Source organism: Osmerus eperlanus, chromosome 2, assembly GCF_963692335.1.
Source record: "Osmerus eperlanus chromosome 2, fOsmEpe2.1, whole genome shotgun sequence".
NCBI lineage: Eukaryota > Metazoa > Chordata > Actinopteri > Osmeriformes > Osmeridae > Osmerus > Osmerus eperlanus.
Window position 1 is genome coordinate 3341573 of NC_085019.1, and position 24807 is coordinate 3366379.

The 24807-nt window shown below is 50.9% G+C and overlaps 2 protein-coding genes across 4 annotated transcripts; one reads left to right on the top strand and one right to left on the bottom strand.

Moving 5' to 3' along the window:
- Window positions 1-877: 877 nt before the first annotated feature.
- Window positions 878-12937, bottom strand: cdk12 (cyclin dependent kinase 12). 3 transcript variants are annotated; one of them, XM_062445987.1, is made up of 15 exons: window positions 12231-12936; window positions 10872-12113; window positions 9111-9767; window positions 8472-8651; window positions 8225-8364; window positions 7942-8112; window positions 7604-7793; window positions 7429-7485; window positions 7192-7293; window positions 6929-7006; window positions 6687-6803; window positions 6446-6577; window positions 6102-6325; window positions 5511-5948; window positions 878-2726 (listed from the first exon to the last, which is right to left on the bottom strand). In XM_062445987.1, the coding sequence occupies exons 2-15, from the start codon at window positions 12071-12073 to the stop codon at window positions 2308-2310; spliced, it is 4107 nt and encodes a 1368-aa protein (XP_062301971.1). In that variant the 5' UTR covers window positions 12074-12113; window positions 12231-12936; the 3' UTR covers window positions 878-2307. The 3 variants fall into 3 exon arrangements, with proteins under 3 accessions (XP_062301971.1, XP_062301952.1, XP_062301961.1); XM_062445968.1 differs by having other exon boundaries at window positions 8225-8388; XM_062445977.1 differs by having other exon boundaries at window positions 8225-8388; window positions 10872-12937.
- Window positions 12938-14230: 1293 nt separating this feature from the next.
- On the top strand, window positions 14231-24405 carry fbxl20 (F-box and leucine-rich repeat protein 20). Its single transcript, XM_062446358.1, has 15 exons — window positions 14231-15147; window positions 17384-17445; window positions 18270-18324; window positions 18421-18495; window positions 18986-19080; window positions 19216-19284; window positions 19379-19474; window positions 19817-19943; window positions 20395-20469; window positions 21634-21764; window positions 21896-21956; window positions 22061-22105; window positions 22215-22271; window positions 22367-22579; window positions 22768-24405. Exons 1-15 carry the CDS (start codon window positions 15106-15108, stop codon window positions 22873-22875), a joined length of 1311 nt encoding a protein of 436 aa, XP_062302342.1. The 5' UTR covers window positions 14231-15105; the 3' UTR covers window positions 22876-24405.
- Window positions 24406-24807: the final 402 nt, after the last annotated feature.

A 24807-nucleotide genomic window follows, 5' to 3' on the forward strand; every position in this document is an offset into this window, starting at 1 on the left:
AGTGCCCCTCGAAGAGAGAGAGAGGAACAGAAGGTGCTCGCTTCAAGCGGACGCTGCAGAACGGAGGCGCTGACCACGGCAAGAGGCAGTCTCCGTTCTGCAGAGAGGGTGAAGATCCGACTGGCAGGATGGCACATTTATGGGCAGGCCCCCAACCCCGAGGTGCTCCCCTGATTGATGGGAGAGTCTAGACTGCCCCCCCCCCCCCCCCCTCCTCTCCTCAGTCCTGATTTATTCTCCTCGTCTCTGTGACTTGGCACTGGAAGCGGTCACTCCGTCTCCTGAAGAAACTCCCCACGGGCACATTCCCCCGTCATGCTGAGCCCCGCGAGGCGAGGGGCGACAACACACTCTCCGCACACACACCCACACACCCCGCCACACTCACAGGGCACGTACCGCACGGACACACACGGCTCTCATTCACACGCGCCAGGCGAGAGGCAGGGGAAGGTGTGGCTCCTAGCGCCAGCACTCTAACAGATCCCTCACCCAGAGAGCTCAGCTGGGCTTGGTGGGGCAGGGGGGGTAAGCGTGTCTGTAACCATGCCAAGTGACTGGTCTGGAGACAATTGAGAGAGATGGAAATCAGGGACACACTGACAGGCTCTTACACGATTGCACCAGCAATTGACAAAATGCGACAGCTGTGAAACTTCTACCACCTATAGGTCTAGACTACACCTTTTCAAATGTCTTTACTAAAAACCTTGGCGAAAGGTTCTGCAATATTTGGTCACTTGGTTTAAAACATTACACGCACATTTACCTTCATCATTTCTCATTTGTAAGCGTGTGGGATGGTTGTGGGAAAGCAAGAAACGGTGCCACCTGGTGGTCATTATCTGAACAACCATGAAAAGACAATTAGCCCGGATTTTAATTGGTCACATGATTTCCTTTTATTAAACTTAACCGAAAAAAACACATATTACAAAATATCATTTTTTACAGTCACTTGACACCAGATGAGCTCATCTCCATTGCCCCTTCACAAATCAAAACAAAAACGAAACCATGGACCATTATTTCTGCATGTAACTTGTAAGTAAAAAAGAATCACACAAAAAGCTTTTGCTGCACAGTTGATCAGGGGGGAGGAGGGGGGGAGTGGGGGGAGGCAGAGGGCCAGAGGGCCAGAAGGCGGACAGCACAGCAGGCTTTCAGAGACCGACAGGAGAAGCTCCACAGGCGTCCTGGCTCAGGGGGCACGGACAGGTAGCCGTATAGCTGGGAAAGAGTGACTTGATGGGGTTGGTGAAGTCGAACAGAGAGCATGGAGCTATCAGAGAGAGCGAGAGAGAGAGAAAGAGAGAGAGAGAGAGAGAGAGAGATGTCCTTAACCGTACTGGCTCTGCAGTGAGTAATGAGGGGGCGCATGAAGGCTACAGGCACATAAAGCTGTTACTACAGAGTCGGTGTGTGCTGTCAGTGGACGTGTCCATCTCTGCAGGTAAAACGCCATGAAGCAGTGCTATATGAAGGTGTGACGGACGAACAAGGGAGACAAAAGACCCATCTTCAGCACTTTTGTCTAGAGATAAGGACACATGAAAGGGGCCAATTGTATATTTGTGTTATCTTTTGTCTTCTCTGCATGAGCCTTCTAGAACAGAGGTAAACAAACAAAACAAACAAAGCACTTATCTGGGAGGGGCAAAGGTCATTCAGGGGTCTCTAAGGTCACAGAGGAGGCAAAGTCGAAGATCGGGAGCTCGCCGGCAGAACAGTCAACTCATTCTGCTCCTCCAGTGTTTAGGACTGTACCTGCACATTTCCTGATGGGGCTCCGAGCCCACCTCCATCCACCGCACGCACACCAGCTGTGTAAACCTGGCTGGTCACGAACGCTAGCCACACCAGCCTACCTGCAGGTAGACCCTGACGTCGCCAGACTCCAAAACACACATCGACAGCCTCGTCGCAGTGGGCGCGGCAGTAAACACTTGACAATCATTTGATTTACTCGAAAAGAAAACGAAAAAAAAAAAAAACGAAAAAAGAATCGATCGACGGCGAAATCACATTCCATGTGTGGAAGCTGGATCGGCCAGCACTATGAGGGAGGAGGAGGGAGAGAAGGCAAGGTCGGCGATGCGAGTCAGCACCGCCACCAGTCCACAAACACCACCCAGATCTAGTCTGCCTCCCGCGAGCTGCTGTCTGATCGTTCCAGCCGGCCCGGACTCCGCAAAGCAGTTGCTCCCACCTCGCGAGAGACTGAGTCCACGTCCTCGTCATCACTAGTGTCCGTGCAGCCCTGGCCCTCTGCTGCCCGGGCCCCGTGACCCAGGGACGCCACCGCGGTCAGCGACCAGCTCCATGGGCAAAGCGGAGGTCCTGGTCCTTGGGGAACTGTGCTGTGGCCGCAGGGGCGGCGGAGGCCAGTCCTGCGGGGGCCTCGCAACCAGGCGAGGGTTTGGGAGGGGTGTCTGCCCCCCAGGCGGGGGGCGGCTGTCCCCTGATGGGGGTGTCCACGGCAGGGGAAGGGTCCTTGCTGGGCTGGGGGCCGCCAGCCTCGGGGTCCTGCTGGGAGATGAGCTGCAGCAGAGCTGCTGCTACAGCGGGGTTGAGGTCCTGGCCGGGCTGGGCCTCGGAGCTGGGGGGCTGGATGCCAGGTGGGGGGTGGGCCGAAGGCGGAGGTCCTGGAGGGGAGGGGGGGCGGCGTTCTGAAGACGGGGGGGGCTGGTTTGCGCCGACGGCTTTTCGCTTTGTCACAGCACCATCTAAGTAGAGTCACAGACATGTGGGTTAGCTACAGTGTAACATACCAAACAGCAGTTTTATAACAGGGCAAATGATGCTGTAGGTAGACCTGAAATACCCTGTGGTACAGACATAAGGGTGACAAAGGAGGGTCTATACAAATGAATCTGAATTCAAAGTTTAATTGCACATATCCCCCACTAGGGGGAGTGCTGGGGACATCATACGACTTGCCAGATACTGAACGTTTACTTGACTAGAATACAAACTGTTGAAAATATGGTCTTAGGTTTGTCCAAACAATAAGTGAGAAATCAGAAGTCTTTGTCACTCGTTAACTAGTACAGAAGATTACTGCGATATACGCACAGCTCAAAGCTCATGGAGATCTGTTCTCGATGACCTCTTTAGGAAGCTAACCTGTTAGCTTCTCTCCCTCTGATGGGAGTGAAGAACACTCACCAGAGAATGCCTCACTATTTAAACCCTTCATCCCCTCACTATACTCTACAGAAAACATGTCACACATTCAAATCTCATGTTGTTGTGGACCACCCACTTCCAAACTAACCCACAAACCATGATTAACAGAGCACACAGGGGGTAATGTATTCAGAGTAGCTACTGAGTTAGGGGCAGGCAGAGTTGTTATGTGAGGGAACACACTAGAGACCACGTCAACACACTGCTCGACTAAAAGTCACAGTCTCCTGGTCTGCTGTCATGGCTACCCAGCTACACTGTTGCCACGGCTGTTTCCATGGCAATTGTGTTGCAACCCTTCCAAAGTCAACAGCAGGGTGTCTCCAGAGAGAGAGGGCCTCAGCCACAACAGATAACAGAGAAGTCACATGACCCACAAGGCAACTGAAAAAAGACATCACCAAAAAAAAAAAAAAGACAAATGTGTGTTTTAAATGAAAGTTAAAAGAAACACATGCAGGTGAAGTCTAAGGTTCAAAACATTTATTTCCACTTGATAATTTATTAGACGTCATAAAAAGGCTGACATTACAGACCGTTTCTAAAGCAATGTTTCTGAGTGAAAAACAATCCACATAATGAGAAAAACAAGAGTGAGAATAAGAGAGGTGAGAGTGAAGAGACAGGGAGGGGGCAGAGGTGAGGGTGAAGGGACAGGGAGGGGGGAGAGGTGAGGGTGAAGGGACAGGGAGGGGGAGAGGTGAGGGTGAAGGGACAGGGAGGGGGGAGAGGTGAGGGTGAAGGGACAGGGAGGGGGAGAGGGGGGAGAGGTGAGGGTGAAGGGACAGGGAGGGGGGAGAGGGGGGAGAGGTGAGGGTGAAGGGACAGGGAGGGGGCAGAGGGGGGAGAGGTGAGGGTGAAGGGACAGGGAGGGGGGAGAGGGGGGAGAGGTGAGGGTGAAGGGACAGGGAGGGGGCAGAGGTGAGGGTGAAGGGACAGGGAGGGGGAAGAGGTGAGGGTGAAGGGACAGGGAGGGGGGAGAGGTGAGGGTGAAGGGACAGGGAGGGGGGAGAGGTGAGGGTGAAGGGACAGGGAGGGGGGAGAGGGGGGAGAGGTGAGGGTGAAGGGACAGGGAGGGGGGAGAGGTGAGGGTGAAGGGACAGGGAGGGGGGAGAGGTGAGGGTGAAGGGACAGGAAGGGTGTAGTGAGAACCTGGTGTTTCTGATACCGTAACACTACACGTGGCCCTGGCTACTAAATGACACCAGTGAGACATGTCCTTGTGTGCAGGGCCCCACTCCGTGTCACCAGGGTCGCTCGGAGCCACTCTGGGGTCAGACTTGAGGTTCTTGCCAGCTTCATGAGTGCGTGTTACCACCTACAGTGTGTGTGAGGTGGTGAGAGGAGAGGGGGGAGAGGTGAGGGTGAAGGGACAGGGAGGGGGCAGAGGTGAGGGTGAAGGGACAGGGAGGGGGGAGAGGGGGGAGAGGTGAGGGTGAAGGGACAGGGAGGGGGGAGAGGGGGGAGAGGTGAGGGTGAAGGGACAGGGAGGGGGCAGAGGTGAGGGTGAAGGGACAGGGAGGGGGGAGAGGTGAGGGTGAAGGGACAGGGAGGGGGGAGAGGTGAGGGTGAAGGGACAGGGAGGGGGGAGAGGGGGGAGAGGGGGGAGAGGTGAGGGTGAAGGGACAGGGAGGGGGGAGAGGTGAGGGTGAAGGGACAGGGAGGGGGGAGAGGTGAGGGTGAAGGGACAGGAAGGGTGTAGTGAGAACCTGGTGTTTCTGATACCGTAACACTACACGTGGCCCTGGCTACTAAATGACACCAGTGAGACATGTCCTTGTGTGCAGGGCCCCACTCCGTGTCACCAGGGTCGCTCGGAGCCACTCTGGGGTCAGACTTGAGGTTCTTGCCAGCTTCATGAGTGCGTGTTACCACCTACAGTGTGTGTGAGGTGGTGAGAGGAGTCCGGAGAGATGGGTGACACAGATGTGGAGTTGGGACTGCTATGACGATAGAGGAAGTGTGGGGAGGGGGGTATGGGGAGGGGGGGAGAGGAGGGGGGCAGAGATAGCAGAATCATATGATTGCCCATAAACTAAGTAGCCAAATAACCAACTTTAATATTGTGAAGCACGTTTAGAGCTTCTTTCGTTCCAATTTTGAATTTATTTTCCTCGGATCTGGTCGACTAGTTTAAACGTATTCTCTAACTGTCTTTTAGAGAGCGCGGTCTGCATTATCTGTAATCTAGACGGGAAACCAAGGAAGGGCCAGAAACCTCTCTGGTCTCCGCCCCCCTAGCCCCACCCTCCAGTCCTGTGTGAGATCCACCCAACCCCTCTCTCTCTGCTCCGCCCCCTAGTGACTGTACCCAGACTTGCCCTTGCGATCAGCACTGGAGGCAGAGGGACCACGGGTCATCGCCTCTTCTGATTGGACACCATTGGTTTCATCCCCTTGCTCCGCCCCTTCAGCCTGTGGCTTGATTAACTGGCCCAATAGGAGGGCCAGTAAGCTAGCCTGGTCTTCCTGGCTAAGAGGGGGGTCTCCAGGGGCTGGGGACAGCCCCCGGGGCTCGGGGGGGGGCTCTGGGGGCTGGGAGGCCGGCCTGGTTGGCCCCGGGTCCTCGGAGGCCCTCTGGTGGCGGGAGGCCTCGCTGCCTGGGGCCGCGGGCCGGCTCAGGACCTCCAGCTGCGGCTGGCTGGAGGAGCCCAGGAGCTGGGCCATCTGGGGCACGCTCAGGTCGGTCTGTCTCTGCAGCAGGTTCAACAGCAGGGCCAGCTCGGTCTGGTTCAGCTGGTCTGCTGCAGCTCCCAGCCCTGCACACGCACACGCACGCACACACACACACACACACACACACACGAGACAAAAGTCACGACAAGAAACACCCGCTCGCACGTCGCCAAACTCCACGTCCCTCAAATGAAAGAACGACTCGATCAACCCTAGTACGAGCTTGTTCGTCCGACCTGCGAGTTCATTGGCTGAGATGGCAGCGGTGGGCGGGCGTCCGGGAGGTGGAGGCGGGGCTCCGGCAGGACTGGCCTGGGGCCGACTGTTCTCTCCGCTGGAGGCCCCTGTGGGGTCCTTCCGGGGCACTTTGGGCACAGGCACGTCCTCGGGCAGCCCGCTCTGGCGCTGCCGACGCCTCTTCTTACTCCACAGCTCGTGGCAGTCCTGCCAGTGAGGAAGACTGCACACACACACACACACACACACACACAGCGTCACAGAGAGGACCAGGGCCACAGCAGGGGGGGGGGGTGTATTCCCAGACCCTGGCTGGGCCGTGTAGGGGGACGGAGCCACTCACTCGGGCGGGGGCATCTTGCTGGGCTCCACGTTGCACAGGAAGTCACTGCTGAGGGCCTGCTCCGAGGAGCAGCGCCGCGCCGGGTCGAGGGTCAGCATGCGGTCCAGCAGGTCCAGAGCCTGAGCGGGCAGGCTGGGGGAGAGGAGAGAGCGACTCAGGACGCTACGAGCACACAGGCCTCCCGGGGGCCGGGCCCGGAGGCGTGAGCGCGCGTGCGTCTAGCGTTCAGGGGCATACGTACAAGGCAAACTCCTCCCGCAGTCTTCGGCGGTACTGCTTCTTGGGTTTCATGGTGTTGAAGTAGGGCAGCTTGATGACGTCGGGCCAGGCTGCTGGGCAGGGGCTCCCACACAGACGGCTGGTGGGGAGGGGGGGTGGAGAGAGACAGGGTCAGGAGAGAGGCACACTGGGTGTGAGTTTGAGAGGTCAGAGGCGGCGGTGGAGCCGCGTCTCTGACGCGTCCAGCAGGGGGCGGCAGCTCACCTGATCAGCTCCAGCTGCAGCAGCTCCTGATTGGCCTGGAAGATGGGCTTCTTGGTGAAGAGTTCTCCCAGAATACACCTGGGGCACAGGCCGTCGGAATCACGGTTAGGCGCCGGCCGAACTAGCGTTACAGCGACAAGTTGCCAACAGACTACGGTCGTGCTTTATTTATTTTTCTCTCGACGTTTACCAAAAAAGCACTCGTCGTACATCTGTGGATGAAACAGCAGCGTGTGTGTGTGTGTGTGTGTGTGTGTACTGACCCACAACTCCAGACATCGATGGCTGGAGAGTACCTCTCTTCTCCCAGGAGCAGCTCGGGCGGGCGGTACCACAGAGTGATGACTTTATTAGTGTACGGCCGACTGCAGGCAAGAGGACAGGACAGTGAGGGTCTCCCTGCCTGACACCATCCCTCCGGCGCCACTCCCAACGCACCGGGCTTGTTTACCAAATGTGAACGCTCATAGACTCCCCAGAACAAGGCGGTCTTGTCTCACCTTTCCTCGGAGTTGTAGAGGCGGGCCAAACCAAAGTCAGCTAGTTTGATCTGACCGCTGCACGGGTTTAGAGAGAGACGGCGAGAGGTTAGAACACGGAAACTCACATCGACCAGAGGAACAACGACGTTTGAGGGAACTCTCTCCCCCCCCCCCCTGGCTAGAGTGAGGTTACCTGTTGTTGAGCAGGATGTTGGAGCACTTGATGTCTCTGTGCAGGAAGTTCTTCTTGTGGCAGTAGTCCAGGCCCTCCATGAGCTGGCGCATGAAGCTACGGACGTGCTCCTGGGAGAACTGCACCAGGCCCGACTCCAACAGGCCCATCAGGTCATGGTCCATGTACTCAAACACCAGGTAGAAGGCCCCTGGAGGGAGGGATGGAGGGGGTGAGGGAGGGAGGGGGTGAGGGAGGGGGGGGGGGGGTGAGTCACGGAACACGCAGACAGTAACACGCAGACAGATAAACACACTAGCTAACGCACTAAGAGGGGAGGCCCCATTCCTCCAACCAACCTTTGTCCTTTTTGAAGTCGAGGGCATCCTGCTTGTCGGTGACGATCTCCTTCATGTTGACCACGCTGCGGTGGTTGAGCTGCCGGAGGATCTTGATCTCCCGGATGGCCGTGATGGGGAAGCCCTCCTTCTCGTTGTCCAGGCGGACCTTCTTCAGAGCCACCAACTCGCCTGGCACAGGGGGGCAGAGAGAGAGAGAGGGGGGCATCAGGCACAAGCCACAACACAAACATGGCACACGCACACCAGCCTGCTGCTTATTGGGCGCGGTCCTGGCCCTCACCAGTGTCTTTGTCCTTGGCCTTGTAAACCTGGCCGTAGGTGCCCTCCCCGATGATGCCGATGATGTCGAACTTGTCCACGCAGCGCTTGCCCCAGTCGCTCTGGGTCTGTTTCCTCTCGCCGTAGCGCGGGCAGCAGAACCTGGAGAGGGGGGCACAGATAAGCCTAGGTGAGGGAACACACAAGAGGTCAGGAGGGGTTAACCAAACACGGGAATGTGAGAGGAAGTTAGGGTGCCAGGAACTCACTTTGGTCTCTTCTTCAGGGTGGTCGGGGGGGTGGCGGAGGCCCGCTGGACGGGGGACTGAGGGGGCGAGGGGTCTCCCCCCGAAAGCATGGGGGGGAGAGGCAGGTCGATGAGTGACGGCCTCCCCCGGATCTCCTTCTCCTTCCGGGACGACCTCTGAGGGGGGGTGGACTTCTTTGGACTGACGGAGGGAGAGGTCGAGAGAGCAGAATTGTTCACGAACAACAAAAGATTTCCACCTTCAGCCAGTATCGTTTCTGTTGTGGTTTTCCAATTTGTGTTTCTAAAACGTGCATATCAAACACCCCTGGGTTTTCTACTGTGGGTACACTGCCTGAGGCGAGCAGAAAGCTGAGCGTGGAGAGATTGTTATGTTGATGACGACTGGTTTGCTAGGCAACGAGTGGTGCTTCAGGAGGAGCTGTGGTGTGTGTGTGTGTGTGAGTGTGCATGTGTGTGTGAGTGTGTGCATGTGTGTGAGTGTGTGTGCGTGTGTGTGAGTGTGTGTGTGCATGTGTGTGTGTGTGAGTGTGTGTGAGTGTGTGTGTGCGCATGTGTGTGCGCATGTGTGTGTTTGCGTGTGTGTGCGCATGTGTGTGTGTGTGTGTGTGTGCGTGTGCGAGTTTTCCAAGAGCCTTACCTGTCCTGAAAGTCTCCCAGCAGCATGGGGGGCAGAGGTAGGGGCGGCAGGGTGGAGGTCTTGTGGAGGGGCGTGGGGCGCGCTGGGCTGCGCGTGGGGACAGGGGCGGGAGATTTGGGCTGGGAGGCGTGGGAGGAGAGGGCTGCGGGGGGGAGAAGGTTGGCCTCGGGGGCAGGGGCGGCAGGTGTGGGGGGAGGGGGATGTGTGGCGGCCTGGCTGGGAGGCAGAGGGGGCGCAGGAGAGGAGAAGGAGGAAGGAGCGGCGCCCTGCTCTTCACTGACAGCAGTGTCCTGGAGCACGGGCGGCGTGGGGGGGGGCTGGGAGTCCACGGCCGCGTCCCTCTCCGGAGGGCTGGCCTCGGCCTTGGGGGCCCGAGAGGAGGGGCCTGTGGTCCTGCTCGACTGGGGAGGGGAGGGGCCTTTAGCGGCCGCCACCGCCGCCTGGCGCTCTTTCTTCCGGCGGCTGAGCTCCGCCCCCAAACTGGAGTTGAGAGGCAGGCGGGAGGCCGGGGGGGAGGGGCTGGCGGGCCGACTGCTGTGCGAGCCCCCGCCCATCCCGCCCGCGGACGAGTGCTTCTTGCCGCGGGAGCGCGAGGACGAGCGGCGGGAGGAGGAGGAGAAAGGCGGAGGGGAGCGGCTCCTGGAGCGAGCTGAACGCCTGCGGGGGGAGACGAGTCGGGTGTTACCTGGCGTGGCCCACACGAGACATGGCACAAGCACAGAGCTGTGACCGTATTCCTGTCATGCAACTACACCCACGAGAATTACTGCTGCGTATGCCGTTTTCCTCGATGAGCTTTGAATTCTGCTACTGCACTTTAAAACTGTGGTACACAGCCACATTTACACTATGGCAAACGGATAACTATTTCACTTCTGCTGTGCTAGCCTTTCCATGTATAGTCGAGAAACAGCAAGACCCTAGCAGTTCAACATACTACCTAGACCATCAGCATTACTACTTAGCAAGCACACACCGAGAGGCCTTGTTTGATCTTCAAGCCCCCCCTCTTTGCTCAAGGTCTACGATGCTGCAACACACACTCAAAATGGCTGATTGTCGACACTGCTCTGCCAGCAGGTCATTCCTTCTGGTTGACTGGCTCACTGTTTGGTCCCAAACACCTGAGGATTTCTCAGGCTTCGAGTCCACTAGCCCAGAGCGCCTTCTACAGTGTGTCGGCCACCGTGTCTCCCTTTTGAAGATCTGGTTTCAAAGATACAAATATTTTTGGTGCTTTAGAAAAAAAAATCGGGTAATGAAGATGAATATCTTTATTCCACGCTTACATCCAGCTTTAGGCTACACTGCCAAATTGTCACAATCCTCATTTATTTTTTCATACGTAGCTTGCGAAAAAAGGAAAAAGCACCAACGCAATTGGTGTTTTTATGGCGTAAGTGGGGGGGGGGGGGTCAGAAAGTAAGAGAGGAAAAAACTTGGGTGAGGAAAAAAAATCTAGATCGAAAGAGAGGTGGTGCATGTTTTTCTTCAGCACATACTGTGGGGCTTACTGGTAACCACACCTCAATACTTAGCAAAACATGCTCATCTTTCTATCCTATCAACTTACAGCACAGACTACACATTATTTCACTAGCTTAATATCACTAGCATGAAGGTCACTTCACGACAAGGCCCTGTTTGGCAGTCCAGGAGGATTTTCCAATGAGAAAAAGAACGTGAATGAAATACAGTGTCTAACTAGCTTGCCAGTATCTATCTAGCGTGTCTTAGCTCTCAAGACCAGGAGTTACTCACCGGGACATGGGGCTGGTGCTGGACGAGCGCCGGTTGTCGTACGGGCTGAGGGACCGTCTCCTGGAGTAAGGGCTGCTGTCCCTCTCATAGCTGGAAGACCTCTGCCTGCTCCTCCGAGGCACGTCCCTGTAGGGACTGGGGCTCTGTTGGGCCGGCCTGCGTCTGTGGTGGTAGCTGTCCTCGCCCTCTTGGCCATACCTGCTGCTCAGGGGGCTTTCGCTGGCAGCCCCTCTTCTGGGACTGGGAGACTGAGCGGAGGCTGTTCCTTTCCTGCGAGGGCTGCCCCGACTCGAGGCCTTGCCCTTGGGGCTGGACTTGTGGCCCTTGGAGGACTTGCGGTGGTTCTTCTCTGGCCGGTCCTTCAGGTAGGAGCCGCTGCTGGCCTCCCCCCTCTCCTCTCGCCTCTGCTGCTTGTCTTTGCGGGATTTCCCTGAGCGGCCTCTCTCCTTGCTGCGGGAGGAGGAGGAGGAGGAAGTGGAGCTTCCCACGCTGGCTGCAGGTTGTACGTGAGTGGTTGGGGGCAACTCTCCACGCTTTGGCCCAGGATCGGCTTCTAGTTGACCCTGGCGCCGGGACCCTGAGGCTACGGATGCAACAGAAGCCACCTTTTCCTTGTTCTTCCCAGAGCTCCCTTTGTCGCGGTCCTTACTATTTTTCTTCTTGTAATTCCGCGGCCCATCCCCAGGCTCTCTAACTTTACTTGGGTCCTTGGACTTTTTGCGGGAGTGCCGATGCTTCCTACTATCTCTTCCACTAACAGCCCCGCCCCCATCGCCCTTGGCGTACTCTATAGCAGGATCTAATCGCTCTCCTGCACCTCGTTCAGAAAGCTTTGCAGAGGGGGGGTCCGAAAACGTATCCGAATCGGAACTGATATCATCATATTCTACCAGTGGCTTCACGACGTTGACAGTAGGAGGCGACGTCGAGCTAAGGGTAGAAACTAAAGGGCCTTGAGCCACCGAAGATTCGCGACCATGTTTGGCTGATTTATGCCGTTTACGTCTCAAAGATGCAGATGACATTGACGATTTCGACTGAAGTTTACCGTCCTTACTCGTCATGTTTCCTGTAGAGGTATGAAGCGGGACCTGGGACTGGTGTAGCCCGCTGTTGACGCTAGCTGTTTGAGGCTGCAGGGCTGTGTTAGTGCTTGATTCCGGCTTCTTCTTGGTCCCATGGTGTCGATCCGACCCAGGCATTCCTCACGTCAGCGGCGGTCCCTCTCCTGAACGTGGGCCTCTGTAGCCGAAAAAATACATTAACAAGAGAGTGGTGCTCCAAAAATCCGGTAAAAGGATGCCAATTGTTCTAAGCAAGCAGAAAACACATGCAACATAAACATAACAGGCCGCTCACGTTTAGTCCTTTTGCATTATCCAAGTGCATTCCAATCAGGTCGCCAACATGGTGTGTCAAAGCAGAAAAATACCGAAGTAGGTAGCCAGTGCCAAAAACGCATGAGCATATAGCTGGCTAGTCGGGGTAAGTGGCTGAAAAAGGCCCAAACAATAAATCGGAGCCGTGTGCTCTCGTCTCCGTTTCTATTTAGCTAGCCAGCTAACTTAGCTAGCTAGCTATTGCTGCTTAGCTAGCATGCTGTTTCGTAAGGAAAAAAACAAAGGAAAAAATAAGTCCCTTTTGTTTAAGATTCCCTTGTCCGGTGCCAAACTTAGTAAAGGTGTTACTGTTCCATAGATTTACGGCTCTAGAGTTCGGAAACAAGTAGAGGCCGTCATTAAAAGGCGATGTTGTTTCACGAACAAAATGAAAACTTGACCCGGTTGGTGCTGTTTACATGTTCCCTTTAATATATTTTTGTCTATTATAAATTCTATATTGATCTGAAATTATAGTATATTCGTGTGCAGTAGATGTTCCAGTTTATTATCAATGGCTCTGGGAATCAACCAGGCCTATCTTTAGGGCGATGATAGTGGATTTAGTAACATCCACAGCCCTGCCAGAAGAAGACAACCGCCATTGTGGCTCCTATGGTGGCTAGCAAATTCTGCAACTGCACGATTTCATTCCAACCGGAACTTTCGAATGCTGTCAGTCTTCGGACTATCCAAGAAAGAGCCAATCCGAAGAGACTCCCGCCTTTCGTTTTTGGTTCTCGCTGCAGTATTCTGCCGGTAGAGGGCTCCCAATGATGGCTTTCTTGGGCTCCTAAGAAACCCAAAATGGCCTAGTCAGGGAGCAATTTGTCTATTGCGATATGTAGGCTAAATAAAAATAACTTGTAAAATAAATAGGAAATTCCTCGATTTCAACGAGCACATTATGTCCAGTTTTGTCCCAAATTCCATCCCTTTAAATGTAATGTCGGATTGCTTTTAATTGAAAGGAGTGTTGTATGATCATTTACAGAAGTATTGACATTAGTGCACAGTCCCCGTGATGGAGTCGGCGATTAAGATGAAGACACACAAAAACAGATTACTGGATTAAAAGCTTTATAATGCACAGTGCCCATGATAAAGTAGGTGACACACACGCAGAGATTCCTGAAATTATATAGGGCACAGTGCCCGTGATGCAGTCGCTGAGTAAGATGTAGGTGAGACATATTTCTGTAATTATAGATTATTAGTAGTTTATAGTTTAGTGCCCGTGATGCAGTTTGTGATCATGTAATTTAGTTGATTTGGTATATTTATTTTAATTGGAGTTTGTGCACATTTGCAAAGTATATGCAGATGTTTTGCAAAGTATGGGCAGATGTTTTGCATCAGTAAAGGCATTAATTAATGTAACAAAACTCACTGATCTATACTGAAATAAAGTATCCACTCTATTGTTTTTCTGTTAACTAGCCAGCATTTCATCCATAAAGAAAACCCTTTGAAAGAAGCTGATTATTACAGCTGTCAGCACTGCTCACGTAGCCGTATCTGCTGTGTAAAAGCGAAGTAGCTTCTAAACGACAGTAGCCTACCTACAAGCATACCCTAAAAACGTTCTTGTGAATTGCCAGTTGAAAGGTTGTCCAGTAAGTAAGGCCTCATTTGATGATGTCTAAGGCCATGGAACCGTAGTTGTTCATACGTCTCAGCCTTTTCTAACGCACAGTAGCCTATTCTGGATCACAAAGCGTGACCTACAATCCTTTTACATGTCAATTCAAAAACGTGGCATTGTACATTCATGTGTAAATAATGTGGAGTGATATTGAATGAAAATTGAACTCTTCTTCTTGTTTACATGCGTTCTTTTCCCGCTATAATGACGTATGGTGACGTATTTCGTATGTGCATCTTGATTGGTTTCGTGTATGTTGGAGGCGGAGTAACAACCAAAGCGGAAGTGCAGATTCACCAGACAGTATACAAACAAAGTTACAATGTAACGATTCGTTTTTAAGTCTTACTGGAAGGGAAGTATATTGTGTTGATAGTACAGTGTCTTTATATACGATACACATCGTTAGTAACTCGGCACATTGACATTTGAAAGACAAAAAATGAAGGAGATCAACGGCATTGTTTAGGATCAGGATTCATTTAACAGTCTAAATTATAAAAAGTTAGAAAAACGAATCTTGTCTATTTAGGGCCTATTCTTTACGAACCCATAGGCCTATGTTATTCGATAACGATCTGACTTGCATGCATTACTAAATACAGACAACTGCCAGAAATAGCTATGGTCATAGTCATGTGCATAGGTAGAGAGAGGCCTTCCATGGTTCATTTGACATTTGTTGTCTTCTGGTATTTTTGACTCCTCAACGGGTCCAATGCAAAATGTATAAGCGAGACTAATGCATAGTTAGGCAATAGGTAAACAATCAATGTTTACTTGTGTAATATTACATGAGATGTGCTTGTATGTAGCCTATTAGTCGACGGAGAAACTGCTAATAAGTGTCAAAGTAGCCTATCAAAGAAAGACACTGGCGAAAAAAAGTTAGTGTTTAGTTTCAGCTGTCTATAGAATTTCTGAAACCTACTAAGCAGTTGCGGTGCTCACAGGAGGGATTGAGGAGGGGAGGGCGAACGAGTGGCTGGGCAGATAAGAGTTCGATTTGCTTGGTGCGTTTATCAAAGGGTAGGCTATTTAATTTGTATATCAGTTCGACAAACAATGAAATCCACCGTCTGAGCTACCGAAAAAACGGTACTATGATAGTTTTGGAAGGGAGTTCGCAAAACGAGCGCCTACACGTTGCAGTGCTTTCAACACCGATTTTGTTATCCCCCTGATCGAGTCGGGTAAACCACCGTCCGAGATGGGGAAGGAGGTTAATGGTGTTTCGCGGAGCAGGTTTGAGGTGAGTTTGTACATATAATTAGAGGTTCAACACAGTCGTTTTAAACCAGTCGTCATTTAGCCTATGATTGTTGATGTGGCGTGTTCATGGGTAAACTGCGTTAATGTCACTCCGTTGCAGCTTCCGCAGTCAATGCTTGGATTAGGTCAAATATAGCCTAGACTGGCTAGTGTTGTTTTCAAGACACGGCAGCATCTTGCCTGTTCGTATATAAAACCATACGCATTCATTTGCCTTTATGCCATAGGCTACATTTGCTGTCGTCTGAATCCATGGTTTTTGGGGTTGTCAAAATGTGCAATTGAGTTTTCTCTTTGTGCCTTCAAAACAAAGACAATCGCGTGAAGGCATTGGCCCACTGCAATGTTGACTTGGCTAATTATTGTTTTACACCAGCAAATGTTATTTGTAATTGTTAATTTAAAGGTTTCCGAATTCTTATGAGAGTCTGAATTATTCTGAGCGTCTGGGAGTTGGGACTGTTTTGGATCAGGGGGCTGTTGTGTACGCTCATGGCCGCTGCGGCTGCGGGGGCCTTGGGTTGATTCTGCTACAGATGGGCCATTAGCTCGGCCCGACCACAGCTTGGTTATTGCCAATAACACTCCTATATTGACCTTAACACCTTTTAAAAGCGATAAATTATCCTCATATGTTGTCATGGAAAACCTTAGATATTGAAAAAAAGCTGTTAATGCTCGATCGCTACTCAACATTTGCCTGTAAACTTCGCGACAATTTACGCAGTGGCAAAGAATGCACCAAAATGTGAATTATGGCATTGTAGATAGTCTAGTAAACTCTGAAGAATAAATTGTATGTATTTGCACCGTGACATTGGTCTGTCTGCCCTGAGAATGGTGGTGTTTAATCCCCAGCTAGGCAGAGTGGGATTTGTGTGGTTTTATTTATTTTTAACGATGCAACAGCTGACGACTCAGAAGGTTCAGGCCGTACCTTCTGGCCTGACAGCCCGACAGCTGCAGCAGATACGTGATCTGTAGTTTATTAGCCAATAACAATAGACTTGGAGGTAGCCTAGACGTCAATTATTTTGTTGTTTATAATGTTCAAGACGCTGCTACATCAGTTTGAGACGTAGTCTATTTTTATATTTGTGCGAGACATTTGTATAATGTGTTGAAAGTGGCCAATCTTTTGGGATGATTATGTGCTTTCCTAGGCCCAATTGGCTACTTATCCAGTAAAGTTGATAAAAACCAGCACACTGAGCACAGGGCTTTCAAGGAAAACAATGCCAAGGTCGCCCAACATTCAACATTCATATTCAACAGTCCTTGCATGGAAATTGCCCACAACTAGCTAGGCTACTATAGCAAACGATGTACAACAGCCTAATAACGTTACATTATATTACAAAAGAAACACTATGCCCCAGACCATGTGCATCTGCCTTTTAGAAATGGCTGTGGATTATTTGACCGGGTGAGTAGATCTCTGAAAGGCGAGGTGTCACAGTGAATTTGCCCCAAATCCTGAAACGATATGCCTGTCTGTTTTCTCCTGCTCCCTCAGAATTCTACATGTCTGTGCTGGCAGGCAGCCCATGCATAGACAGCTGTGTGATTGTGAGTGTATGAGAAAGATATAGGAGGCCCCAACCAGGCATCCCATCATCTGAATTTGTTATGACTTAGTTTGATTATCGAGTTCAAAGTACCTAGTAAATAAACTTTTTATTTGTGACATTTACACAGGGACTAACGAGGTATTCATGTGGACTTGTCATAGGACACACAAAGCTCTGCAGAACGTACAAGGAAACTATTTTCCACCACTATGTTTTCCCCAGAGGTCAAATCTGGGAGAAAAAGAAAATGTTGCTAAAGTAGTATTGTGATTGATGTTGAGACCCTAAAACAGTAGCAGGCCTCCATGATGACCTTCTGGTCAAATGCCAATTTTGTCGAAAGGAACAGTAGATTTAACTCGATCCTGCAACCAGAGCCTTTTGTGTGACGCTGGAAACTGTGCAGAGAAATGTAGATGAGGAAATCCAGGTTAGGTAATGGCTCACTTGATTTTGTGTGTATTAGGCAAGCTGTAGAGAACTAACATGAGAATTGTGGTGAACACAGCATCGTTGCTTATAGACAGGAAGAAGGTGCCATTTCCTAACTTGTCTTGGTTGACGGAGAGAAGGAGACCTTGACCACACATTAACAGTCTGCTAGATGTTTTCATCTTCCTATTGTCCTTACTTCCTCTCCTCCAGATATTCTCAAACAGTGACGAGGCTGTCATTAACAAGAAGCTTCCCAAAGAGCTGTTACTACGGTGAGTGAGGGGTTTCCCAACATCGATCTTTAGCATTTAACAGAACGTGTGTTTAATCAAGAAGTCTACTGTTTGTTTATGTGTAGGTTCTAGGTTGAGCGTTAGCTTTTTGTTGTTTAAACACAATTAGCACCTCATCTGTGAACATACATTTACCAGGCTAAGCATCCACAGCAACTGATAACGGTGCACAACACTTGATTAGTCATATTAAAGACTCCACGTCTCTGAATGTGTACATTTGTCAGCGTTGGCAAACAACCTCTGTTTTCTCCTTTCCCTCATGCCCCACTCTACTCTTCCCTCCCCCATTCTAAAAACTGTTATTACAAACAGATGCTTGGGACTGTAAAACATTCAAATCGATTAAGTAAAAAAAAAAAAAAAAAAGTTTGCCTCTTTGAGCAAACAGAAAATGGAGGCCATAACTCAAGCCTGGGCTTTGCCAGTGAAGCTGCCAGAGCTGGGGGCTGCTGACAAGGGGGGCGCCTGGCCAGTTGCAGAGGGCTGATTTACTGGAGCAGTTGAAGCAGACTTTTGCAACACTTTGCAACACTTTTCACTCTACATCGCAGTGTTTGCTGCAGTAACGGTCCTATATGTGTACCTACCTTTGTCACTAAGGAGATGACAAAGCAGTGATGCATCTGCATGATAAAACCCTATTATGTTGAGGTAAACACATTTGTTTATCTAATTAACACTCAAACACAGTGGGGTCTGTCATCAGAGTTTGCACCACAGTGTTGTCCCAGGCCTGTGTGGGAGAGGCCTTTTCCAAAAGAGTGGTGATGGGTAACAGGCTATCCCTGTCTGTGTTCCAGAATCTTCTCCTTTCTAGATGTGGTGACACTCTGTCGTTGCGCCCAGGTGTCACGGGTAAGTCTGTTTGGTTTTTCTGTGTGTTACTCACCGTCCAAGAGACGATTTAAACTGTACCACTTTAGACCTTTTGTCTCTTCTGCTCTTTCTCAGTCTTGGAATGTCCTCGCTCTGGACGGCAGCAACTGGCAACGAATCGATCTCTTCGACTTTCAGAGAGATATTGAGGTCAGAAAGTCTCCTATTTCTCTCCTGTCTTTTCAGCCCCGCATGGTTCTCTCTCTTAACGTCTGACTCCTTCCTTAAAGCTGCAATAGGTAACATTATCCTACAGGTCGAGTTTGATTGACAGTGGTTTCACAAAATAACCCAACGAGGAAGGCATGCTTCGAGGAAGGTCCCCTTCGCCAAAGGCGATTGGCTGTAGGAAGTAGTGGGCAGTTCCAACTATCAGAAATGTATATTCCACTGGCACTAAGCTGTCTATGTTACTAAACAGCGCTCAGAACAGTGTCTGTTAAGTGAATACATATGGCCATGCATTTACTGTCCCTGTATCCACATGGATCACTTCACAAGCCTATTCAAAATCAATCCAATACACTTTATTTCTCCCTTAGGGGCAACTCGCAAGATCTGAATGGATGTATTCCATGGTGAAATGAGCGCACACGTGATTGACAGGGATGTGGGTGTCTGGCTGTGTGTTGATCTGCAGGGTCGTGTGGTGGAGAACATCTCCAAGAGATGTGGGGGCTTTCTGAGGAAGCTGAGCCTGAGGGGGTGTCTGGGGGTGGGGGACAGTGCTCTGAGGTAAGGACCCGGGGAAGGGCTAGTGGCCCAGTTCTCTCTTTCACATGCAGGGTAAATAAGTACACCCAACAAACATTCCTAATGTGTGTGTTTGTGCGGGGGATTGGGGGGGGGGCTCTGTTTACTTTTCAACAGAACCTTCTCTCAGAACTGCAGGAATATTGAGCTGCTTAGTCTCAATGGCTGCACCAAGATCACAGACAGGTGTGCACTCAAGTCTGACTCACATTTCAGTACTTATTTGTGTTCTCGTGGCTGTCCGTTAGACTAACAATATATCCATCTCTGCTCCTTCCAGTACATGTAACAGCCTCAGTAAATTCTGTCCCAAGCTCAAGCACCTGGACCTAGCATCCTGTACCTCAATCACCAACCTGTCACTCAAAGCCCTCAGGTTAGTGGATGGAATTCATCATACAACTTAACGAAGACCCTCCCTTCCCTGACCTTATATTATCCTCCTCGTTTTGTCTGTCTCATCTTTCCAATCACACACACACACACACACACACACAAGGGAGGTGCTTTACTCCTGCAGCAGATGGCTGCTTTTGTAGAACATGTACACGGTGACCAGGTTAACTTATTCAGATATGCATGCTGTTGAGCTGTTGATGTGAGACATACCTCCTTACAAGTGACTTGGAGTTTTCCTCTTCAACTGTTTCATGTTTTCTTTCTCGCTCCCCCCCCCCCCCCTTCCTCATCCCCTGCCTTCCCCGTCCTCCGGTGGCAGTGAGGGCTGCCCTCTACTGGAGCAGCTCAACATCTCCTGGTGTGACCAGGTGACCAAGGATGGCATCCAAGCCCTGGTACGATGCTGTCCCGGACTCAAAGGACTGTTCCTGAAAGGCTGCACACAGGTATGGACACAGGACAGGGAGGTGTCTGCTGAACCTGGAGACTAGGGCTGATATCAGGTCCTAACTGTGTGTAGTTTATTGATGAGTCACAGGAAGTCTGAAGGTCAGGTGTTGGTGAAGCGGTTGGTGGGGGGGGGGGTATGGTGATGGTATTACTTTGATGCAAATCTTTTAATTGAGGGGGGTCAGATGGCTGAGCGGTTAGGGAGTCGGGATTTTAATCAGAAGGTTGAGGGTTTGATTCCCGGCCGTGCAAAATGATGTTGTGTCCTTGGGCAAGGCACTTCACCCTACTTGCCTCGGGGAGAATGTCCCTGTACTTACTGTAAGTCGCTCTGGATAAGAGCGTCTGCTAAATGACTAAATGTAAATGTAAATTGAAGTTTCGAATGACTCTCCAATATCCCTGTCGCCCTCCTCTTCTTCTTCTCCCAACTCATCTGTGCTGCAGTTGGAAGACGAGGCGTTGAAGCACATTGGAGCGCACTGTCCAGAGCTGGTCACTCTCAACCTGCAGACTTGTTCAGTAAGCTCCACCTTCATGATATATTTGGACGGAATTCTAGAATTATTTACTGCAAAAGTAAAAAAAATGGCACGAAAACCTGCAGATGACCGACTCGTATCGGTATGTTGTACTGCACACAGTACCCCACACATTTTTGTCTGGAATCCTTTCTGTTATGCTTCATAATTAGATGCAGGTAGTTCTGAGTAATCTTCTTGTTGGTGTAACGTATAGAGGTCTGGCCGCAGCCTGGTAGGGATGAAGTGGGTCAGACTGTGCCCTTCCCTTCTCTGTTTCGGGTTGTTAAGGACATGCTGGTGCACATGCCTGCTTGGTCTGCGTCTTGCCCTTGAGGAGGCTGTTCGCCATCTAACCCACATAACTAATAGTGTGTGAAACCCGCCCAGACAACACATTTGTTGCTCTGGCATCCTCACTAATGGTGTCTGCCCCTTTATATCAAATTCCCTTCACGTTTGCTTCTTTACGCACCTTCTCTCCCCTCTCAGCTGGTCATCCTCTCATCTCCTGCCAGTAAACCACCTCTCACTGTTCTCCTCCAATCATTTTGTGTCCATCTGTCTCCTTCCACCTGTACCTCCTCTGCCTCTGAGTCCCATACCCCCCTGCAGTCATATTGTCAATGTGCACAGTGGGTGAAGGACAGTAATGAACAGGAATTCTTCCCATTATCCATGCTGAGTGGTCAGGTGGAGAATGGATGTGGTTAGGCAGCGGCCATGTTGTTTTTCGACAAATAACCAAATGCTGTCTGTGGGTTAGCTGTATGTATGCCGTATTCATCACCGTTTTGTCAACATGTTATTGAATGTGATGGCTTTGTGGTTGTGGGGGGGTGTTTTGAGAGTGACCCCCTGTTCTCTGTGTTGTCCCTCGCCCCCCCCCCCTCTCTCTCTCTCTCTCTCTCTCTCTCTCTCTCTCTCTCTCTCTCTCTCTCTCTCTCTCTCTCTCTCTCGCTTTCTCTCTCTCTCTCTCGCTTTCTCTCTCTCTCTCTCGCTTTCTCTCTCTCTCTCGCTTTTCTCTCTCTCTCGCTTTTTCTCTCTCTCTCTCTCTCTCTCTCTCTCTCTCTCTCTCTCTCTCTCTCTCTCTCTCTCTCTCTCTCTCTCTCTCTCTCTCTCTCTCTCTCTCTCTCTCTCTCTCTCTCTCTCTCTCTCTGAGCAGCAGATTACTGACGAGGGCCTCATCACTATCTGCCGGGGTTGTCACCGCCTGCAGTCCCTCTGTGTGTCCGGCTGTGCCAACATCACCGACGCCATACTGCACGCTCTGGGACAGAACTGTCCCCGCCTCAGGTAAGACACACACACACACCCACACACAAACAAGTTTTAATTCCCACTGAAAGGTAGTTTGTAAGGGCACTGTACATGAAGGAATATCGCCGCTGATGTTCTGGTAAACGGTTTGGCTTTGTCCTTCTCAGAATATTAGAAGTGGCTCGCTGTTCTCAGCTTACAGATGTGGGCTTCATTACGTTAGCTAGGGTGAGTACGCCAGCTATCGCTACGATCACGTGCACACACACACACACACAAACTGTCAGAGCAAATGTCTGATGACACGTCTCTCATTCTGTTTTCCCCTGCAGAACTGTCATGAGCTGGAGAAGATGGACCTGGAGGAGTGTGTGCAGGTGAGAAAGATTACACGCACACGCACACACCACCAGGCCTAATCACCCAGAACTTACAGGACAGTGCTGAGAAAGATAAGCTGGTCTCTCTCCCTCTCTCTCTCTCTAGATCACAGACGGCACTCTCATCCAGCTGTCCATCCATTGTCCTCGCCTGCAAGTCCTGGTGAGCACTGGCCAACGCCGCCATGCTAGCCGTGCGTGTCAGCTTTTGTAGAGCGCTGTTAGTGAGGCCAGGCCTGTCTCTGTGCTGTCTCCCAGAGCCTGTCTCACTGTGAGCTGATCACCGACGATGGCATCAGACACCTGGGCAGCGGTCCCTGCGCCCACGACCGCCTGGAGGTGATCGAGCTGGACAACTGCCCCCTGATCACCGACGCTTCGCTGGAGCACCTGAAGAGCTGCCACAGCCTGGACCGCATCGAGCTGTACGACTGTCAGCAGATCACCCGCGCCGGCATCAAGAGACTGAGGGTAGGAGAAGCCCGCCGTTCACGCTGTCTGTTCCCCCGTGATTGAACACGTCCGTCGTCAAGTTGACGACACGTCTGAGCTGTGTGTGTTTTGAAGGCGTGCTCATGCTGGATGTGTCTCTGTGTTCCTCTCCATGAAGGCGTGCTCATGCTGGATGTGTCTCTGTCTCTCTGTTCCTCTCCATGCAGACCCATCTGCCTAACATCAAAGTGCACGCGTACTTCGCCCCTGTCACCCCGCCCCCCTCGGTCGGGGGAAGTCGCCAGAGGTTTTGTCGCTGCTGTATCCTGCTATGATGTAGAAACGGCGACCCCCAGCCCCCACTCCCCCTGGTCAGCCCATCGCCTGACCAGTCCACCCTCAATCCCGTGCCCCCGACCTGCTGCCCGGCCCTCAGTCCCCTGTTATACATGATGGTGTCCCCCTTCTCCGGAGCTGGAGAGAGAGGGAGAGAGACAAACAGGACCACAGGCTCTGGGAGAACCTTTCCAATGACATTCCCAAACCCACTGTCAACAGCCTTACACACAGACATGTACACACACACACACGCACGCACCCGCAAACTAACATGAGTACATTCCCTGCTGTTCCCCCCGCCCAAGTTTGAAAAACAAACCAGTATTACAAATAGAGAGGATTACGCAATAGATCTGATTCTTACCACTGCTGTTCAGAGATTAGAGTCGTGATACACTGTTAGAAGTACCGTGATCCAAAATCTCAGTTGATAAAAGGCTGATTCAAAATACTTAAAGATGACCATGACAGACAATTTGCTTGGAAACATTGAATGGGTAATTTTAGCTGTTATGAACATCAGTGTATATGTAGCCACCACAACGAATTTCGAAGAGGTTTAAATGCCCTTAGACCGATAAGGTGACAAACAAGCTACCTCTACTCAAAACTGCACTCGATCGTGAGAGGTTGTTTGTGAGGTCTAATCTTCAAGCTGACCTCCTAGATGATGGAGTAAGTTTTTTCTAGATCAGTTCTGGTGTCATTCACAGCCACAAACTGCCTACCACTTCCTTTTCACACCCGCACACAGATGCAGGCACACTAAATGATGACTGCTACTAAAATATAATACTGGCCTGTTGAGGGACTATGAGGTGTGTTTGTATTATCCTTTGCACTGACTGCAGATATAATGATGGCACTTTACAAGATGAGTTTGAACTACTCCATATAGTTTACTGCCACCTGAAAACCTCCAAAACACACATGCACACAAACACGGGTACACCACACCCAATTCAATACTCTCATGCCCTCCCCTCTCTTTCTGTTACAATCAGATGCTTCATTGTACCTAAAAAAAGGAAATAGTGGAAAAAAAGAGAGAAAAGTTTGATATTTTTCTAAAATGGACACCAATTGAGACTTAATAATGGGGACTTGAGAGGATGCCAAATGTTGCATGTCACAATTCTAGTTTTTTAAATCAAAATGTGTATATATACGTGTACGTACTGTGGGAATCTAAACGCTGATGTCGGCACAACCAGACCCCAGAAGACAGGAGAGATGAATGGCTGTGGGTCTCACAACACAAAGCACGGTGAACCACTGTCACAAACACGCTTGTTTAACGAGTGTGTCCTGAGACATGTTGAATAGTTCACAGTATAGGCTTGCACCAGGCATGGATTTGGACAGAAAGGGTGAAACTGGTTCGAGGCAAGCTTCTCTCAACAATTCTAAAATACAGAATACAGACACTTCAATGAAGGACAAAAAAAAAGAAAAAAAAAAAAGGATAATGGAAAGAAAAGCCAACTGAAAACAATCAATGTATCTCTATTTTCAGTTAGTTCTGATTCATTTGGTTGCATAGTTTTTTTTTTGCTTTGGTCACGGTTGTGAGAAGTGTGATCTGGTAGACCACACACACACACGCGGGGCAAAGAGGCATCTGCTGATGTCGGAGTGCCAGTCTGGGCAAAGTTTCAAGTTTCAAGTGACCAGGTCACAGTGTGACTGACCTGGTCAGTGACATTAACGCCTCGTCAGTTCCCATGAGGTCTTGCAGGGGATGGAAAGACAGTGGGTTCCCCCTGGCACCAGCCCCCCCCCCCCCTGTCTTGGACCAGTGACAAGGGAGGGGGATTGGCCACCACAACAGGACGTGTTTTGAATCTTGAACTGGAGTGAGCACACAACTGGCCTACTGAGAGATATTGTGGACTAAGTATGTTCCTCTGCGTGATGCATCAAGGCCT

Bases quoted from the DNA above. Each gene is read 5' to 3' on its own strand.
- cdk12 (XM_062445977.1), bottom strand. From the start codon at position 12,073: ATGCCTGGGTCGGATCGACACCATGGGACCAAGAAGAAGCCGGAATCA. The intron at 5,949-6,101 runs GTCGGACGAACA...GTGCGTGTGCAG, and splicing joins CTCAGCCAATGAACTCGCAG to GGCTGGGAGCTGCAGCAGAC. The intron at 2,727-5,510 runs GCAAGTCTGGGT...GACTCTACTTAG, and splicing joins CTCCAGTGCTGATCGCAAGG to ATGGTGCTGTGACAAAGCGA.
- fbxl20 (XM_062446358.1), top strand. From the start codon at position 15,106: ATGGGGAAGGAGGTTAATGGTGTTTCGCGGAGCAGGTTTGAG. The intron at 21,765-21,895 runs GTAAGACACACA...TGTCCTTCTCAG, and splicing joins CAGAACTGTCCCCGCCTCAG to AATATTAGAAGTGGCTCGCT. The intron at 22,106-22,214 runs GTGAGAAAGATT...CTCTCTCTCTAG, and splicing joins ACCTGGAGGAGTGTGTGCAG to ATCACAGACGGCACTCTCAT.